This window comes from Sinocyclocheilus rhinocerous, unplaced genomic scaffold (genome assembly GCF_001515625.1).
Source record: "Sinocyclocheilus rhinocerous isolate Xijiao unplaced genomic scaffold, SAMN03320098_v1.1 scaffold2792, whole genome shotgun sequence".
NCBI classification, from domain to species: Eukaryota; Metazoa; Chordata; class Actinopteri; order Cypriniformes; family Cyprinidae; genus Sinocyclocheilus; species Sinocyclocheilus rhinocerous.
Window position 1 is genome coordinate 229,627 of NW_015648609.1, and position 21,153 is coordinate 250,779.

Sequence of the window (21,153 nt, forward strand, 5' to 3'; positions counted from 1 at the left end):
TAATGAAAACATTATTTGAATGCACTTTAACTAATGATATTTGCTAATAACTTAATATAGATTGTTGTATTTAAATGGATATGTGTGTGTATATATATATATATATATATATATATAATGAAAACTTCACACTTCAACTAATGATATTTGCTAATAACTTAACGAAAGCATAAAAAGCGTTTCGCTTGATTTGTCCAAATGCTGAAGTCTGTTTAATCAGCCATTAGCCTGAAGCGCGCGCAGCTGAAGATAATGAGTGTGTGATGTCATCGCCCACACTAACACAATTAATGCAAATTACTTAAGACTAGATGAGGATCAGCGATTAGCGCCGTTACTTGAAACAATATCTCTTCAAGCTTACTTTGCTTAATTTCAATACAATGCAGCTTTATTCAGCCTAGTGTGCAATTAAGTTCGTTTGATAAGTTAGTTGTGGGCGAGTAAGAAAGAGGCAAACGAAAAATAAGAATATATTAAAGAAAATAAAAATACATGGACCATGTGTTTTTTGTTTACAATACAAAAATGAAATAATGTTTCGGTTCCAAATATGTATAGAGCCTGAATAGGCCTACAAATCCATAATAATCAATTTATATCTATAAATACAAAAAAAAAAAAAAGTTATGAACAATAGTTTGTTCATGACTTCTGAGAAACCCAGCCTTGATTGATTGGCTCCTCGGTGATTTACTTCAGATTGGGCTCTGTTACGCATCGAGTTTGATTCATTTTAGCGAATCGGTTCACTCAGGCGGTTCATTTCAATGAACGGATTGAAAAACGATTCGCCTGTTTGTAAAAGTAAACTTTGCTAACCGTTTTCGCCATAATTTTACTCCCAAATAAGCTTATCCTCGACATTCCACCCAGTGGAGTCACTAGGGAATTTGGGCCCATTGCACAGAATTTGCTATGTGTGGCCCCCTCAAAATCACGTTCAGTTAAAGTCTGTGTGTATAGTCTATAGGCTACTAATTATGTGCCACTGTAAACCTAGAAAAACTAGAATTTAAATAAGTGTTGACAGCGTCATTGGTTGTAATATGTGAAAGTTGTAGTTTGTCGCTTTTCTGTTAATGTAGGCTATATGCAGAGTTTGGTGGAGAGATTCACAAACGCTTGCGAATCTGTTCAAACGAGTCGTTCAAAAGAATCGTTTCGCTCGCGAATCAAACTCCTCTACTCTCTCTCGCCCTCCTGCTTTCAGTCCAGTCATGAGTTTCCAGTAAGAAGAGGCGTGTGATGTGAAATGAACATCGTTGTACTTTTCTACATCATCTTGAAGGATTAATTTTACCATAACCGTCCGATTTAAACTCTATTGATGGATTTCCACTCTAAACTTTTTATCAAGTTCGGTCTATTATTTATAAGAACTGGATAAGAAAACCTGCGCACGTTACTACTCTTATGGGAACGGACTTTTAGTGAGGTAAGCAAGTTTCCCCAAACCTTTTCTTTCCAGAAGATGTAACTTAGACATTTTAAACTTTCACACAAGGTATTTTTGGTCTGTAGTGTATCTATAAAGTGCTACATGAATGTCAAAGAGAAGCTGAACCAGTAGAACCAGCTTGAGTTCCGCACAGCTGGAAAGTCTCCTCTGCTTTCTGGTTCCTCACAGAAAAACACCAGGAACCAGCAGGAATGGCAGGAATAAACAGCTCAAACATGAAAACTCTGGAGGATTTGACTCTGGACTCTGGCTATGGAGCAGGGGACTCGTGTAAGTCCTTAAGCCTATCGTCCTCCAAGTCAAACTCGCAGGCGTTCATGAACACCCCTCACAAGGGGAACTGGTGGTACTACTCCGGCTCCATGAACAGCAGGAACAACAGTTGGGATACAGTCAACACGGTGCTTCCAGAGGAACCAGAGGACATTTTCTCCAAGTTCCCACGCTTACCGGAGCTGGAGGAGTTCCCGTGGACGGAGGAGGACGTGGGGAGGGTCGTGCGTAAAGGCGCGGGGAAGGGCGCCTCGCTCTCCGCGGAGGCTGTGCGCAGACTGGCCACCCTGATGCGCAGGGCGCTGATCCGCATCTCCAGAGAGGCGCAGCGGCTCAGTGTCATGCACTGCAGATGCACCAGGTTCGAGGTCCAGAGCGCGATCCGTCTGGTGCTCAGCTGGGCGCTGGCGGATCACTGCGTCTCGGCCACTGTGAAGGCCATATCTATGTACAACATGAGCGCTGGAGAGCTCTTGCGCAAGGGGAAGTCAGCTCGGTGCGGGCTCGTGTTCTCCGTCGGACGGTTTTTCCGCTGGATGGTGGACACTCGGATCGCGGTGCGCATCCATGAGTACGCGGCCATCTGCCTGACCGCGTGTATGGAGGCTCTTGTGGAGGAGGTGGGCGTGCGCGTGCTGATGGCGGAGAAGGAAGGCGCGACGCCCGGCTGCGTCCTGACAGCAGAGGCGCTGGAGGGGGTCGTCAATAATGATGCCGAGCTTTGGGGGGTCCTGCAACACTATGAGCATCTCATCTGTGGGAAGAACGCCAATGGTAGGTACTTTACTGTTGTTCCTTGTACTTGTACGTCAGTTCCTTGTGGCCTAGTGGTTAGATTTGGCTGAAGGGTAGTTGAAACCACACAAGGGTTGATCCGTCACCATTGTGCACTTAGGCATGACACCACAAGTTGCTTCGAGGGGAGTATATATGTACTTAAATCACTTTGGAGAGAAGTGTCATTTTCTGCTAATTGTATTTGGACCATGCTTATTGATAACTATAAAATTAAAACAATAATGAAAAAGAAGAAACAGAAACAATTTTTTTATTTATAATAAAATTGATTTAAAACTATATTTAACATAAATGTTATTTTATTTCAGCTATTTTTTTTTGTTTAAGAAATACTAAAATAACTAAAAACTAAATACAAAATACAAAATAGACATAAAAAACTGTAATTAAAATAACAAAAACAAAATTACTAAAGCTTTAACTGAAATTAAAATGAAAACAGAACATATCTAAAAATTAAATTGAATTCAAAATATTACCAAAGTGTATAATAGTGTACTAAAACAGCTTATTTTATTCAAGCTAGTTGTCAAGGTAACATTTCTCATTTAAATTTAGTTTAAGCATTAAAATAACAAACTAAATAAATTAAAAAGTAAAACTATATAGACATATTTTAAAAACACTAATAAAATTGAAAAAAAACAAAACAATATTATTAAAACTTTAAAAGTAAAATGAAAACAGAAAATATAAACATTAAATAGAACATTTATTAACTAAAAATTATGGTAGCATATCAATGATATTAAAAGAGCTTTTTTATTTCAGCTAGCTAACTCAATATAATACGTCTCATTTTAATTTAGTTTAAGTTGACGTATTAAAATGAGCAAAACTAAATAAACGGACTGAAAAGTAAAACCATATGGGGAAAAAACGAATAAAGATTAAAAAAATAAATTACTTAAGTTAAAATGAAAACAGAAAATTCAGAATACGAACAGAATAAACAGAATTCAGAATAAGAAGAAAAACTATAATATTATATCAGTGATAATAAAATAACACTGATTTGGACACTTAAAAATTTATAAATATCTGTAAAATATCTACCTTTACCTAAGAATCTAAGTTCATTATTTTAAAGAGAGATAATCAAAATTTAATTGGGTTTAAGATTATACAATGATACATTAACTGGTTATGTGTTTATAAATGTTAGTGGAACATTAGTATTTATCGCTGTTAATGTGACGAACTACACCTGTGGTTACTCTCTGTGTGCGTGAGCTTGAGGGGAAATGACTTCATACATCCTTATCCTCATAAAATCCTGCCACACCACTTGATTATGACAAATTAGTAGCTTTGAAACTAGTTATGCATGATATGTTGGTCAAATACTGGCACGATGTTACAAAATTGCAATTTGGTGTGAATGATCTGTACTAAAATACTGAATCTGCAATCTGTTGGTAGACCCACACAAATGTTGATAGCTTCCTTATTAGTCGTCTTGGTGTTTGCTCTGAAAGATGAAAATGGAAATCAATTTCCAGAAATCACAGGTCAATCACGTCATTCTGCCTGTGACAGGTCATTACACGCTTCCTCTTCTCCAGCTGTGAGAATTACCCCTCTCTGCCAACTTCTGCATCATCTAGGTTGCATTTTCATTTTGATTTGTCTGTGGTTTATCTAACATCTATAGGTTTTCACAAACATTCACAAGCGCAAACCGATCTTAACTGATTGACCAGGCAAAGAGAACAAACAATATCTATAAAAACAACATGCGGTTCTGATGTAGTACTGTCCTGCTTTCGTCACCATTACTCATAATTTCTGTTTGCTCTGTCATGAAGACATTCAGGACAAATGCTTTGATTACTGTCATATGTTGGAGGCTGACATGAGAGTTTTGATATGCATATAACATAAACAAGATTTTTTACTTATTTGATGACCCATTAAAGGAAAATGGTAAGTTTGATTGCTTAGAAAAGTGTATTTCTTCAACAAACCTCACAATTTGAGGTATTTGTAGCAATGGTGCAGGTGAGTGAAAAGTCCAGCTACTGACATTAAAAAGACTTCCATGACAATACTGAGGCAGCGGAAAGACTTTATTAATTAAAATCAGAGGAGTGTGGGTACAATATTTAGGCTACGCTAACAAAAAGCTCTTTTTTGGTACGGGGTAGTCAGGATCTCAGCTCTGCATAATCCTTACACAGCTCACTTTCTCTGGGATGCCATGCAGGCATCAAAATTAGGTCGGTCCATAAAGACGACTCAGTGGATCAATGTGCTTTCAGGACGGTCGTGTTAACAAAGTGCTGCGCGTTCACTTCACAAAACCCTCGCGTGCCATTACTGTTGATGAATGGGCATCTGATCCACTGCGTTTCCTCTGTCAAGTGCAGGAGATTGAATCTGAAACGCCTTAAATGTGGCTCGTTTATGATTTCAGCCGTGACTCAGTGGCCTTTCAGAATGTACTTGATTACACAAAGCATCTCACAACCAGATTATTCATGACCTGCTTTTGCTGGCTGCTATTATTGTGCTTGAGAATGCCTTTTAAACAGCCTTGATTCCCATAGACCAGTACACTTGTCTTATAAGTTTGCATGTTTTTTTTTTTTGTGTTTTCTGATGCAGCAAGGATGTTGCTCAAGCACTTTCTTTAGGGCCTTTCGCACCGCGGGAAGCTTTTCATAGTACCAGAACTAATTGTGGAACTACCCACTTTTTGGCGTTTTCGCACCGCCGGAACTGGGTGTGATTTTAGTACCGGACTGCCTTTTTCGAGAACCAAATTAGCTCCTACTCCGGAGCAGGGTCTAACCAGCACAACTGGTACTAATCGTGACGTAAGTAGACATTGATTGGCCAAACGCGTATATAAAAAACGGACGCTGAAGTGCAGGCATTTGTAGCAAATATACCACTGCCAGTTGTCGTTGGAGATTCTTAGTCCTACTTTCCGTTCATTCAATCGCTTTACGTATACGTCGACTTTCCATGTCCATTATTGTGAAACCCGCGAGACACAACAAAAACACAGCTCCGATCACAGCGTCCTCCATCCTCCTGTTGTTAATGTTGTTCTTCTTTGTTTCTGTTGTTGAACGCCGCGCACAAATGACAACGCTGTCAACCGGCTTACGTCACTTCTTAGTACACACTCTCGGTACGAATGCAACCCTTTAAATGGTACTGGGAAATAGTACGCGCAAAATCGTCCCAGTACTTTAGTACTGTACATTTAGTTCTGGAACTAAAGCGGTGCGAAAGGCCCTTATATCTACTAGGAAGGTTTTAGTTCTAGGAACTAAATCAGCTCCGTTCGCGCAAAATCGTCCCAGTACTTTAGTACTGTACATTTAGTTCTGGAACTAAAGCGGTGCGAAAGGCCCTAATGTGGTCGTCTGTATGTGAAACGTTTCAAAAACACAAAGGAAAAACCTTTCCGTTTTTAGTACATTGAGATGCTAATTGATTTCAGCTAGGCTACAGAATGAATAAGTGCATGAAACATTGCTTCGAGTCCAGCTACTGACATTAAAAAGACTTCCATGACAATACTGAGGCAGCGGAAAGACTTTATTAATTAAAATCAGAGGAGTGTGGGTACAATATTTAGGCTACGCTAACAAAAAGCTCTTTTTTGGTACGGGTAGTCAGGATCTCAGCTCTGCATAATCCTTACACAGCTCACTTTCTCTGGGATGCCATGCAGGCATCAAAATTAGGTCGGTCCATAAAGACGACTCAGTGGATCAATGTGCTTTCAGGACGGTCGTGTTAACAAAGTGCTGCGCGTTCACTTCACAAAACCCTCGCGTGCCATTACTGTTGATGAATGGGCATCTGATCCACTGCGTTTCCTCTGTCAAGTGCAGGAGATTGAATCTGAAACGCCTTAAATGTGGCTCGTTTATGATTTCAGCCGTGACTCAGTGGCCTTTCAGAATGTACTTGATTACACAAAGCATCTCACAACCAGATTATTCATGACCTGCTTTTGCTGGCTGCTATTATTGTGCTTGAGAATGCCTTTTAAACAGCCTTGATTCCCATAGACCAGTACACTTGTCTTATAAGTTTGCATGTTTTTTTTTTTTCATTTTTGCATAAGTAGTCTGCAGGCCAGTGCACTTGTGTCTTGTGGAGGTTATTTTTATGCTTTGTGGATTTAGGATGGCAGTAACAGGGAAAACACCATCAGGCATGGTCAGTGGCACTGTTTATGCATGCTTCCAGCCAAAACCAAAGGCCCAGCTGTACGAGAAGCTCAGACTTCTCTGAGCTAGCGGCTAAAAACAGCACAAGTTTTATGATGGCTTAAAAACATTTCAAGGGCTACATTTCAAGAGAGCTCCTTAAAACAAGATGACTTCATTATCTAGTCACTAGCATTAGCTAAAACTTGTGAGCTCATGGAACCTCACACAGTAAGTGACTGAAATGAAACACCCTACATAGGCAGCATCTCTAAGTGTGAAACAAATATAGCACTCTTCAGTGTTGGGGGTAACGCATTGCAAGTTATGTAATCAGATTACTTCTTCAAGTAACTAGTAAAATAACGCATTACTTTTAAATTTACAACAAAATATCTGAGTTACTTTTTCAAATAAATAATGCAAGTTATTTTGTTTTCCCATGTATTCACTGACAGCTCTCCTGTCCCTGTGCTGAGAGAATTTGGGAGTGAGGTAGAGGCACTGCCTTCAGCCTGAGGCTCATTAATTTCACTTTTGGTTGAAAGGGCCTTTACAGTTGCCAAAAATATAACTTTTGGGTGAAAAAAAGTAATGCAAAAGTAACATGTTTTTGTTTTTTTGCATTATTACATTATGGAGTAATTTGCATTACTCCATAAAAAGTAACTAATTGTGTTGCTTTGTTACTTTTTATGGAGTAATGCAAATTACTTTTAAAAGTAACTTTCCCCAACACTGGCACTCTTCATGTGAAGTGCACTAGACAGTACAACTCACAATTGATTCCAGTAGAGTTTTATGTTAGCATGTGGCTAAGCTAACAACATGATACACTCTTAAGCATAAAAATACAATCACACACACACACAAATATTAGGTAAACCATTAATCACATTGAAGACCTCACTTTGGTTGCATCTGAAATCACATACTTTCCTACTACATAGTAGGCGAAAAACAGTATGCGAGAGAGTGGTATTTCCGAATTCACAATATTCGTAAATCAGTTGGCGAAAAGTCCCCGGATGACCTACTACTTCCTGCAAAATATCTTAAAGGGATAGTTCATCCAAAAATGAAAATTTGATGTTTATCTGCTTACCCCCAGGGCATCCAAGATGTAGGTGACTTTGTTTCCATTTTACTACATTTTACAGTGCAGTGACACAACTGAAGCTCACATAACAATGACATATAGTACGTCCGGATTACGTTCATACTATATAGAATTTACTTATTTTAACTGTCACAAGTAATTACATTCAAAGGATGTACCTGCCATTTCAAACGGAGCCGTTATGAGATTTTAGGCCACACTATTAACAAACCATTAACTACGACTTTTGCCTCAATAAACGCATAATGTGCTGGTTATTTATAGTAAGGATGTTGTTAAGTTTAGGGATGTAGAATATGGCCATGCAGAATATTTTCTTTAGAAGTACTAATTAACAGCCAATGTTAATAACAGGCACGCTAATAAGCAACTAGTTAATAGTGAGAATTGGTCCCTAAACTAAAGTGTTACCATATTTTATTTATTTATTTATTTATCGGTTGGTTCACCAGGCTTGTCACAATGCATTCTGGGATTACCCTCAATCGTCATTTTGGCCAAATGAAGGTTTCTAAAAATGTAGATTTTTTTCATAAACAGCCAGAATCACATCTTTGATCCCTTAAAATGTTGCCTAGGTTGGCAGCTCACTAGGAAGCACTTGAATGTCCTGTTTGCCTAGTCAAACCATATTTGCATAAAGTGCAAATACAAATAGATATCTTTTTATATGTTGCTAGAACAGTTTGAATAATGATAAACTCGTAGTTAACAACAAACATTTGAGGAATTGTGGCTTTTACTTGATGCAAATACTACAGCATCAATAGCGTTGGAGAATGCTAAGTGTGTCTGTGTTACAGTTGGAGGTTGTTTATGGAATCACAAGATTTAGTTCGGGACATAATCCTGTGAAAGTACTGGAGGCTTGTTGGAAAGCAGGAGAAAAGGTGGGTGAATAGCCAGCGGATTGAAGCCGGTCAGCACGTGGCTTTGCGTTTTTGTGCTCATGCCTCTATACAAACGTTCTCATAGGTCAATCCTCTGCCTGTCGCCATGACAACACTGGCCCCAGACAGGAAATTAGGGGAAGTGTGGGAAAACGGCCAACAATGACACGTGCAGTAGTTTAATGTTGGGGTGAATTATTGTGAGGAGAAAATGCAGTCTTGTGGAATGTTAAGAAGAGTAAAATGGAGTGATTATTGATGAATAGTTTCTTCTCACTGCAAAGTGTCAGAAAAGTCGCATCTCAGTTTTCACGTGTCGCTTGTGCGTTTACCTGTCAGAAGACCGCGACTAAAATAACCGTTAGTGACTAAAATAGCCTTCAGATCTCTTTTTTCCCACAATCTTGTGTTCTACAACTTTGTATTTAATTCAGTGCATAGCCCATCTTTTTTGATTTTGGCAGTATTGCATATCCTAAAATTATAATCACATTTTGAAGTAAATAAATAATAATTTCATTCTGCAATAAAGAACAGAACTGTGGATTTAATATTTATAATATTAAATGCACCATATGCCATGTAGATATTATTAAAAAAATAGGTCCATATGCTTCCTTCAACGATTGCATATTGTGATTTATCATTTTGGCTTATACTGATGACATCCATCATGATAATTATGACTGAAATAACCCATATTTTAATGTTCTTTTCAAACAAGACAGATTCCTTTCTTCTGTGGTTTGTTTCTCTCTCTCTCATTGACTGAGAGCGTTTCACATTTGTCATGATCCAATGAAACTCTGTCTGTCCCGGTTCTCGTCTTCAAATGCAGCAGGGATGATTTATCGCTGTCGATAAGCAGCCATTTACGAACATTCCTGTAATATTTAATTGCTCTGAATGGGAGCTGTTGCAGTAAATGGAAACAGTCTTGTAGAGATATGCACAGTAATGGCTTCTGTGTTGGGTTTGAATTCTGCAGCTGCCATTTTTAGTCTGTAAAGTGCTGATTTAGGTCTTAAAATAGTCTAAAATGTCTCCAGAATCCATTTAAACATGATTCAGTGAGCTTTTCGGAGCTTTTGGGTTGTCTGTGTATAAATGTTATTACACTCTTGTTGAATATTTTGTTGAGTTTTTTTTTTCTTCTAATTTCTGTTGTTTAAAATGACAGCTAGGCAAATAACATTGAAAACAGCACTGCAGAATGGATACAGTGACCCCCAAATGTATTTGGACCATTTTGGACACTTAAGTTACATTTAAAATGTATAAATGTCAAAGCGTTAGACAACAAACTAACAATATTTTCATAAGTGTGTCTAATGAACCTGCATGCCATACAATAAAATCAGTAATTGGAGTAAGACGTCCATTTAACGTCCAATAAAAGCTCCTAAGTTTGCTTTTAAGTGAGATTGTTTTAAAAACAAATGTTTCTGAATAAAATTTTAATGAAGACAGAAGATCAATACAAAGGCTATAAAAGCTTTATTGCTGCTGAGAGGTTTTCTTTGCGTAATGTTCACGGTGCTTTCTTATCACTTTAGTGCCCTCAAAAGGTTTGCCAGTCTGGTAAACCAAACAGCCCTGAGCTTTCCCGCACGAGTTTCCTCAAGTCATGCCCGCTTTAGGTTTACACCACCACCACAACAGAAAAAATAAAAATAAAAATAAGAAATGATTTATTGAACCAATCAGATATCTTTGCTTGAGGACATTCTTCCAACAAAAGTCTATTTCTTTATTTTCAGAGTCGTTTTATATTTTTTTGGTAAAACATGCCCAGGCAGGGGAAATCTACAACATATTTCCAGCTATAAAAAATAACAGCACTTGCAGTAATCTACTATAAAAAATCTCTCACCCAAGTAGGAATTTACCCTACGGGCATAAGGATGCATGAAATAACTGGTAGAAAGACAATATCTGCCTTCATATCGAGAGTACTCAATGCCAACAGAAAACAGTGACATAATATAGTTTATTAGAAATGACCCTGCTTTAAAGAGGAGTAAACGTTTGTTTAATTGAAAGTAAAGTTTCAGTTGAAGTAAAAATTGCTTGCACAAGAAGCTTTTAGCTTTCCCTTTCTGTCATGTTCAGTGTGATTGCATCTGATTTGCATGAGAGACTTTGAGGCACGCTGTGTCTTTACCAGTGTTGGGCAGTAACACATTACTTAGTAACGCATTACTGTAATTTGATTACTTTTTTTAGTAACAGAGTAATCTAACGCGTTATAATTTTCAAAATAGTAATTAGAGTATGCCGAGGTCTCTATATCTTACTGCTGCGTTACATTGCTGACAGAATGCAGTGTTTTATAATCTAGAGATTGTAAAAAGGATGTAGCACACACACTGTCGAGTCAAGTGCCAGTGGATTAGCCACCTGCTCCCACGAGACCCGACGCAACAGAGTGCCGTGCGGGACAAGATGGGCGAGTGCTGGTGCGGGCGGGTAGACACCTGTGTGTTGTGCGCGGGATGCGGGAGAATAAAATGATTCACGGGACTCCCGCAAAATAGAAATATCTAAACATAAAATATCTAAAACAAAAAATTGTTATTCATCTATTGCACAAAAGCAACATGAACTAATATAAAATATAAACGATTAACAGGTGCAAGCGTATGCAGAGTTTCTATTTAGGCTATAACACGTGTTTGCAGCGTTGAGCAATACAGTGCTGAAATTTGCGTGCTCACGAATCCTCTCATTATAACACACAAATTGTAGACATTCAGTAATTTGATTACATTTTCAGAGTAACTTGCCCAACACTGGTCTTTACTGTTTTGGGAAACAAACTAAATGTTTCCGATCCTTCTTTCTTGGTGGCCTGGGGGAGCAGCCCATGACTGAGGACAGATTTAGCTTTATTATTGTTTAGAGACCCTGGTCATCCTGATTTTGGACAGGCAGGGTTGTCAGGTTGGACACAGCTCAGACATTGAGGAAGCTTGCCATAAATCGTGTAAATGGCAACTTTTAGAGCACAGAGTCCAGACAGCTGGACAGTTTTAAAGGACACCATTGTCCTGACTCTTAATGGTTGTCAGTGGTCTGTCATATTTCAGCCATATATTTCAGGCGGTGTGTGTGTGTGTCTTACATGCATTTCTAGATATATCAGACGTAAAATTCAAACATCTGGTCCATTTAAACTTTAGCTGCACTTTAAGCGCACAGAACAACAATCTCAAAATGCACCTGTTTTTTTAAGCAAAGATATCATAATGCAATACGCCATGAGACTCCATGTGATTTTACGACTTTTAAGGGGTGTTTGTAAAGCATGCTGTGAAATGGGGAAAACACCCTATTCGTGGTAAAATCAGTGTAATAAGTGGTCTCTTATGGCTTGTTTTTTTTTTTTTTTTGGCAATTTAGAATAGCAATTTAATAAAGGACACAAATGTCCAATAAATAATTAATAATAATACATGTTTTTTTTTTATTAATAAATATAATAAAAATATCTACCCAAGTGATTCCAGGGAGCGGTGTAATAAGTAAACAGTAATTAATATAATAAAAGTCACTTAAACCTTCACCTTTTAATTGCATTTATGCTCTTATTTTGTTCGTGTTGAACACTGAAAATGCAATAAAAAGCTTAATTTGAGAGAAATCTGAGCACAAGTCTCTTTATTCACTCTTTGTCTTCTTGTGTGAAGGCCTTTGTTCTCGGATTGAAGTCTCATTGTCTCTTTGTCGCTTTGCTAATTGGCTAGGGACAGACTTATGACTGGACTCTTTTGTCCATGGCTATAAAACCAAGCTGTGCTCATGGACGTGTGCAGGAGAAAGACATCACATCTGTCCTTCTGCATGTAATGGAGGGACATCTGCAAGTCTGACTTAAATGGGGACAAAGCCAGCATTATGACCCTACTTTAATTAACCCACGCTCATTAAAACGAGCCTGAGCCATTTAGTAAATGATGCAAGTATAATGAGTCTCACTCTTTTGCTCAGTGTATGTATTACAGCACTTAGGACATCAGGAGAGCTTGTTGGGACAATTAGTCGTGGGGTGGGGAAGTTGCATTTAAAGGAAATCCTCCAGGCAGAAAGGTCATGACAACTGAGTAGTTGATCACTGGTTGTGTCTCTACGTCTCAGTCCCTCAATAATTGTCTGAACATAAGCTAGCAGTTTTTGAGGTTTAAAATGCAGTAAGCACTTTAATTGGCATATGGTTAAAAACAAAGCGGTGTTCTGTAAGGACAATTTCAGAAGAATGCCCTTAGTGGTTTTGTAATAGTTTGCCAGTACCTGTTATACTAGCACGTCATAAATAACCAGCCAAGCAAGACCACACAAAGGCCCTGTGGCTCACTGTAGATAGGAAGCAAGATGGAACGTGCCAATTGCTTTCCCAGGAAAACATTGTGACACTTATGAGTTCATATATAACTTGTCAATAAACTCAAGTGGGTTCAGATGTGGTTGTTAGGATGTTAAAAGATAACTGAACCACTGGATGGCTTGCTGGTTTTCCAAATCATTGTAGTATTCATGGTACCCGCAAAATCTATGTTATTGTATGGTCTGTATGGTCAACAAAACGTTATGATGTCCCATTTGTCATTTAAGGATTCAAAAGCTTGCTCATGAGTGCCCATTTGCAAAGCCTGCCCTGGTACTAACTTCACAGGGATCTACTACCCAACAGTCCATGTGGCATTACGTCACCAAAGCATTGACACCGCCAAAGAGGAAAGCAAGGACTATGGCATAGTGGCAAGGACTGGAGGGCGGCATTTGGGATTTGACCTAAGGTGCACACTCTAATAGTTAGGTTTTCTAACTAGGTCAACTAAGAATTTTTCATCCTGGTCTAGTGCAGTGAAGTTGTACTGCCAAGCCTCAACTTGTGTCCACATTTGCATCTTGAATTCCCATTAAGCTAGACTGCTAGATTGTAACAGATTTGAGTTAAAGGTCTGCTCTCTCCTGGGGTCTAGACCATGCCTCATTAACAGTGGCTACTTTTACTTTTAAGGGACTCTAATTTTTCTTGAAGGAATCAGTCAACTTTTTTTTCAAACAATCTTAAGTATTGGTAGCTTAAACTTGTTGTAAGGGCATCTAGTTTTCACATTTTGGTCAGAAAGACTAGTTGAGGTTGGGATTTTGTAAACTCCCTGGGTGTATTCCTAGTATTCTAAGATTATCACCCTTCAAAATGAGGACAGGCTTGGCTCATCTCACTTATCCTGAAAGTGAGTCCAAGCTCTTCTCTCAATCATCTTTGGAAGGCCTGTTAGACCACAGCCAGGTTCTTGCCAGGCAGAGTTGATGGAGTAACCACAAAGGGCTCATAACGTTATACTGAAACTCGTGGGAAAATGGAGAAAATCATTTTCAGAGGTTTCTTGGGAAAGACGAGGAAGGGGAAAAAAGGAGTAGGAAAGCAGTTAGTCAACATAAAGACAAACAAAAGATTGTCGCACTTTCTGCTAAAGTTCATGGATCTTCATAAATAATGCATGTTTTTATGTCTCTGTTTAACTTACATGTGCAAATGAGCACTTGCTTTGTGCTAACAGCGTTCCATACACCCAAAGCTGTAGAAATCACCTGCTTTTATGTGAGGAACCGTGCTGCTTGTGAGAAACCATGCTGTTGGATCACAAGTCTGCCACAGTCGGTCTCCTAAAATAACAGAGAAGAGGTAATTAGCACTTCCTGCTTTCAAACTCTACAAGAGGAATACATGAACCATATGGTAAGAGAAGACTAATAAAGGCTCTGTTTAGACCTGGTATGAATATCCATTTTGGGTGGTCAGATCAGTGGTCAGCTGAGACTTTATACCTGCTACTAACATGCATCTCAAAACACATCCCACTGACAAAAACTGTGCAAAAAAATTACCTTTATGAGTACAACGGCTTGACACTGGGGCAGCTGCCTTAAGGGGACAACTTTGTATCTTATTTACCACTGAAAGGTGCATACTAGTACCTTAGAGTAGTAATACTTCCCCACTGGGTACTGCCCCAGTGAAAAGCTATTGTACCCCTAAAGGTACCAGTGCATATTTTTATCTGAGAGTGCATCAACTTACAAACTATAACGTTTATCTTAAATGTTACTTAAGTCTAGCTTTCAGGATTTGTTCCATCCCCCAATTCTACAGCATCCTGCTATTAGGACACGCCAGAGCAGACTGATAATTACAATGTCAAAGAAAGCAGTAGACCAACTAGCACACATGGCAAGAAACAAAGAAGTCTAATGTCCCATGAGACTATGCCACTGTTTAGCACGCAGTCAACATAAAGCTCAGCTTTTCATCCTATGCATATGTCTGCTGTTTATTTAGGAACAACAGCTTAGAAGTAATAGCAGAGGGCATCTGGGTTGGCTAGGCTATTAGCACGTTGTCAGGCCTAAAGGGAGGGGGGAAATGAAGACAAATTTGGAGCAGGGAACTAGTTGTTTGCACAGATGCTAGAGGTGGTAATAAAAGATGGATGCTAACCCTCCAGTCCTATATTAGTGTTATTTAGGGTGACTTGTATAACTGGCTGAGCGGTTTGGGTATTTTGAGTAGGCAATGTGGTAAAGCAAACGCAACCATCTAAACTGAGCTAACTAAAGCCACTTAGCCTATATAATAGCACAGCAATTATTATAAAACCCTCAAAAAACTACTATATGATGTTAAATGTTGCTAACAAACTAACCTCACAATGTTTAATGCAAAAAGGTTTGTTGTATCTCTGGAAAGACTCTGGGTTTGTTTAATACTGTAATAATCTTTCAGACACTATTAAGTCATAACAGCAGGTCTTAGACTAGATACATGTGCGACAAAATGGTTTGATCTTTTCTTTACCCTGTACAAGTCAGGAAACACCTATAACATAACCTTCTATGTTCTGGATGTCTGTAGGAAGCAAACAGGATTTTGGGAGTATGTCTTGCCTCAAGGCCTCAGTTTGAGTATTTTGTGGCAAAGGCAGATGGGTAGGTTTTAGAAGGAGCGGTCTTCCCCAAATGCCTTTTTTTTTCTCTCGCTTTTTCCATCTGGCTTATGTGCCTGAATGGGGTTTCTGTGGGTGGTCCCAAAGGCCTCTGGGCCGCAGCTTTTCAGCTCTGGGCAAACGTGAAGTAGTGTTAGCTTGAATGCTAAGGATAAATTGAGTCAATTATCTTTGAATTTCTGTTATTCATTCAAATTTAGGAAGTAGTCTTAAGTCAGTAATCATTGATGACCTCTAACAAGACCTTCAGTTCTTTTCATTTACGATTTCCCCCAACTAATCGAGCAGTCTGAAGGAAAATCAGTGCCGGTTCCCCTGAGACCAGAACATATTTCCTTCCGTTCTGTTTTCTGTCCAAGAGTGGGGTGTGGTCACATTTGAATGGGCACATCTGTGTTTACCCTAGTGTGTTTGTTTGTGATGGTCAGGAATGACGAGAATAGTTGCCATTTAAGAATGTCACAATAAGAGCCACTCCAGGAGGCACCTGTAGTGATGGCAGCTGGGTCCACATGATGGTGGGACCGTGGAATTCTGAAACAGGTGTATCAAAGAGAAGTATGACAGACATTTATCGGCATGCATGATATGTTTGCATTGCCTCTGCAATGCAAGTTAGGCAATAGCAGCATGCTCTCCTCAAACCAGGCATGAAAAGTGTGATGGTGTTTAATGTAGCATGTCAAACCAGAATTAGCATTATAAAACCAACAACAATCAGAATTTCTCCCAGTATGTCAGGATAGGTACCAGCCAAATATTGTGGCAGGTGGCTTATTAGAAATACTGGATTCGATGCTCATAGGGAAGTCTTGAACTAGTGGCTGAAGTTAGTAGAGACTTTCTTCTGGTTAAGGATGGCTGTTTCGATTAATGTGTAGAGATGTTTCTGGAAATTGTGGTGGTATCCACTTGTATTACCCTGAGCTTACTTCCAAGTTGAAGATGTGGACTGGGGTGGGTGGGAGTTTGGGAGAGTGGCCGATGGGGGCTCACTGGGAGATCAAGAATTAGTGGACGAAGGGGGATGGTAGATGAGGGAGCAGAAACCCCCTAGGAAAGAGAGATGGGGGTAGGGTTGAGCCAGTGATTGAGAGTCAGATCTGTTGAAGGACAGATTGATCTTGTTAGCCCTGCCCAGTTTCTTCTGCGCCAGGTTACCAGCCAGTTTGTTACCTGTCGTCTTTTCACTTAATCCATATTGTTCTTTTAAAATTGCTCTCCATGTTCATTAGTTGTTCTTCCTTTTCATCTCCGTTTGGACTTGCTTTGGTTGCTTCCTATCTGAAGTCTTCTTCCTGTTTAGCAGGTCCTACTGGTTCTTTGTGATCCATGGCTTGTTCCTGAGAAAACAGTCTTGCAAAATAGTTGTTGAGTCCCTCAAAGTCCTCGCCACATGACTCAACATGCCCCAATTTGTCTCCTTCAAGGCAACCCAAGAATCCACCCAGTTGTCCAGTTTCTCACAGTTCACATGGTTGCAGGCAGGGACCGGATGACTGGTTTGTATGTTTGGATAATTAGCCAAGTTGTGGTTCAGTCTGTCCACGGATGGCAAAAAGTTTTATGCCTTTTGACATTGGTATACAATAGGTCTGAGTCTTGTTTTCTCTGGTTGTACAAGCTGCAAACTAAAAGAGGGTTGTGAGGGTGGGGAAGGGTGAAAGTTTAAAACCCCAGAGATTGCAATGAGTGTGTTTGAATGATTTGTGGTGAGTTTGCAAACCACACCATTGCCCCTGTAACAGGTCAGCTCCCTATTTTTTGTCATTCTCTCTCAAGCTTCAGTCTGCTCACACAAACTGATGTCCATGCATTACAACCACAAAGTTGCGAGTCTCAGCTCTTTGCCAGGTTTCTGTTAAGCTGATGGAACTACTAAGTCAGCAGTAAGGACTTTATATTGATAATGATATTGATACTGATCAAGTATGGTCTGTATTTTGTCTGGGTCTAGGTGTTTTGTAACCAGACGCCAACTACCTTTCATTGGCGTGAGCATGTCAGCTGTAGCTTCAACACAGGTATGTGTATAAACAGAGAACGCAGGTTAAGCAGCTGTTGTTTCTTGTGCTAGAATACAGTTCCCGTTTAATGCAGTCCACTGTCTGAATATTTTTAATGATATGCAACATGTTGATTGTAAATTAATGTTTGCATGAAATTGCAGTACATAAATAATTGTATAAATAAAAGTGCATCAGACAAGAGTTACAGTTGCTCAGAGCAATGACGTAAGGTAATTGAAGACATATTAGGACTTAATTTACAGGTTGAAATAACAAACGTTCTTTACCAACGATTCTGCTATGTGCGTGTTTGAGTTGAAACAATGATATCTTTATGAATGACATGTTTGGGTGGACGGCCACAAAGAAGCTTTGTTTCCCTGCATGCAACGGGGGCTGCTTTTCGTGCTGATGGCTGCACTGGAGTAAGACCGAATGTTTGACTTATTTAGGTGTGAAGGTCAGAGGTCAGAGGCTTAGGGTGATGGGATGATTTTTCACATCTGTGAGTTTCTGTCCCCTCAGGCCTGGAGGTTCAAGATACACCCTCCTGTCATGGGTGTGAGGGATTCTGGGGGGTTTTGACTTTTTTTTTTAATGGAAACCCCCTTTAATAAGCAGTACTTTTTGTAAGAATAACACAATCTGTTGACTTTTTTTTTTTTTTACTTTTCTCTCAAAAGATCCAATTACTGATTAATAATTCTAAAATAAAAGTTTCAACTACTTTTTCTGGAAATGTAATAAAATAGACTTAAAGCGGATCTCAAACTAGGGTGAGCATAACTTTTGTAATTACAGGCAGTATATTAAACACAGTGTAATTGGTATGAATTTCACTGACTTTAGTGCCAGGAAAGTGAGGTTTGGGTCTTTTCCTGATATGAACCAGGTTTCCACTATAAAATGGTGGATGATCATTATAAGATCTGCCTGTGATGTTTCAACTAAGCACTATTAGTAATTTATATTGCAATGTTTAAGATCTTAGGAAAAAGTCTGTCATTCTTAAAAGGGGATTTTGTCAGAATATATGAATCCTAGCCCAGTGATTCTTGTAACAGCATTTTTTTCATGTACAAAAAAAACAGAATGATACCTAGATTTTCTGTGCTTCTCCCATTGAATGCTTTTTTTATAATGCCTGTTGACTCACCATAGTCAAAGTGACCTTTGAGTTCATCTGTCGCACTGAACAAACAAAACAGACTCTTTCAATTACCTGTAGTTTAAACATTATGCAAACCTAAAATATACAGTATAAATGACACTAAAGGGCCCCAAAGAATTCATAGACTATAACAGTCGTTTCATTGACCAGCATGTCTGCTATTCATAGATGAAGTGGTATACCTTGAAACCTGACATCTGAAGCAAGACGTATAGAGTGAGTAAGCGTGAGACATAGAGGGTAAAATAAAATCAACATTTAACACTGTGCTAGATTTCCATTCATCTACACTGAAGTTCCAAGTCCATCAGTTTTGCCATTGCTCCATCGCTCGGAGGCTGAACAGCAGGCCGATTGTGTTGGGTCTCTCTTAATAGGGAAGCTGTTCCAGAGGCGGCTACAGCAAGTGCTAGTTAACATCTGAGGTTGCCTCAGTGAGCCAAGCGTCACTTTTGCTATTGCTCTTACTTAGTGGTTTGAACAAACCATTGACCCTTAAAATTATACTTTGGATAATATTGAAGTTGTATCTAGAGACCAGAATATCACAGAAACTTGAGGGCCTTAGCAGCCAAATAACAACACCCTGTTGCTTAATGGTTTTCACAGACAGAAAATTAAAAAAAAAATGGATTTGAGCAATATGTCGAATACAATCTATTACCTGTAACATGAGAACAGTGAAGTAATTTGTGGTAATTCCTTGTAAACTTGAAAAGAAACCACTGGCTCCACAGTTGGCTTGAATTCATAAAGCAAGATCTACATGAGGAACGAAGGCATGTCGTAATGAAGTTTAATATTTGTTCTGCTTATGATGCTAGATCTTTAAGTCAGAGGATCATGAACCGAGATTCCCTAATCTCAACAAAACCACAAAGCCTCCTGGGAACTACTGCATATTGTTTTGGATATCCATGTAGCATTTTTTTTCCTTTAGGTTTTTTTTGTTATTATTATTATTTATTTTTAGAGAAACACATATGCTTGACTGACTGGATCAGTGGCAAAATGTGTCACACGGCTGCTGAAAAGATCCAAACATGTCTAAAAGCTCTCCTGAGGTGTGCTGGGACGCAGTCAGCCTTCCTCACTGTGATTAATTAGCCTGACAAGCATGTGTGAAGTGATCAGTGCCTGCCAATCTGGACTCTAATGATATAACCCAGAACGCTACAATGCAGATAAGACTGAACCTGACATGATAAATGCTCAGTTATTTTTGCACAGTCCCACAGCTGACCATCCTCAAAGCTCTCAATGACTATAACTAGACTGTTAACACAACTTTAAGCATTGCCAAACATCCATATTTGGCTACATGTTTACTTTTTGTGTGAATCAAATACAATCCAACATTGCTGCCATATTTGTAATTTTTTACTTGTATAATCATTTTATTTAAATTGTTATATACACCAACTTTATAGTAAAATTTACAAGGTTGTTTTGTTATCTAGTTCTGTGTTTTTATGTCTGTTAGCAATTAGCTAGTATCTGTTCGCCACATTTTCTGCTACTGCTCTCTGGTACAGATCAAATCAAAGTTTTGAATTACCACAAACAAATTGTCAAACTGAACATTGCCTCCATATAAATCAACATTGCCTTTTGTATAATTTATAAATCTTTCATATGGTGTCAATGTTTTAAATTGTTCATTTCTGTCAGGACCACTATCGTCAAAGATGATTGACAATTGTTCCAATAACAACCAGATAGCTCTGGGACAACAGTGTTCCTGACAATACAACTATAACTTAACAAGCATGTTTCCAATACGACTAGACAGAACAAGCGTGTCTGATACCGGAACAGAATCAACGCTGAACTGACGGCTGCATATGAACTGGAAAATGCTGCCTTCGGAGGACACATTTCAAGGTAAGAAGCCATCGAGACATGTCGAATACTAACGTGACCTGCCAGAACTAACGCTACACTTGATATTTAGCATAATCAAGGTCTGTTGAATAAATCTTTGTTTAGCTTTCTGTTAGCATAGCATCTGTTAACTACTGTTTTATGCTACAGCTCTCATTTGTGATGAAAGCTATTAAATACAGCCGTTAAAGGGGTCATATGATGCTTTTTTAAAGATCATTATTTTGTGTATTTGGTGTAACAGAATATGTTGACATGCTTTAATGTTCAAAAAACACATTATTTTTCAAATACTGTACATTATTGTAGGTCCTATATGCCCCGCCTCTCTCAAACGCTTCGTTTTCTACAAAGCCCCCTCCTT

At 38.8% G+C, this 21,153-nt stretch overlaps 1 protein-coding gene across 4 annotated transcripts in view; it reads left to right on the top strand.

The window, feature by feature from the left end:
• Positions 1–1,186: 1,186 nt before the first annotated feature.
• The window catches only part of LOC107709948 (ankyrin repeat and BTB/POZ domain-containing protein 2-like), a 23,037-nt gene continuing 3,070 nt past the window's right edge, over positions 1,187–21,153 (top strand). For 2 of the 4 annotated variants that reach the window (XM_016514615.1, XM_016514619.1), the window contains exon 1: positions 1,187–2,509. In XM_016514615.1, the coding sequence (XP_016370101.1) occupies positions 1,654–2,509 (856 nt within the window). In that variant the 5' untranslated portion in view covers positions 1,187–1,653. The remainder of the gene's footprint in view (positions 2,510–21,153) is intronic. The other 2 variants (XM_016514617.1, XM_016514616.1) reach the window with 2 other exon arrangements.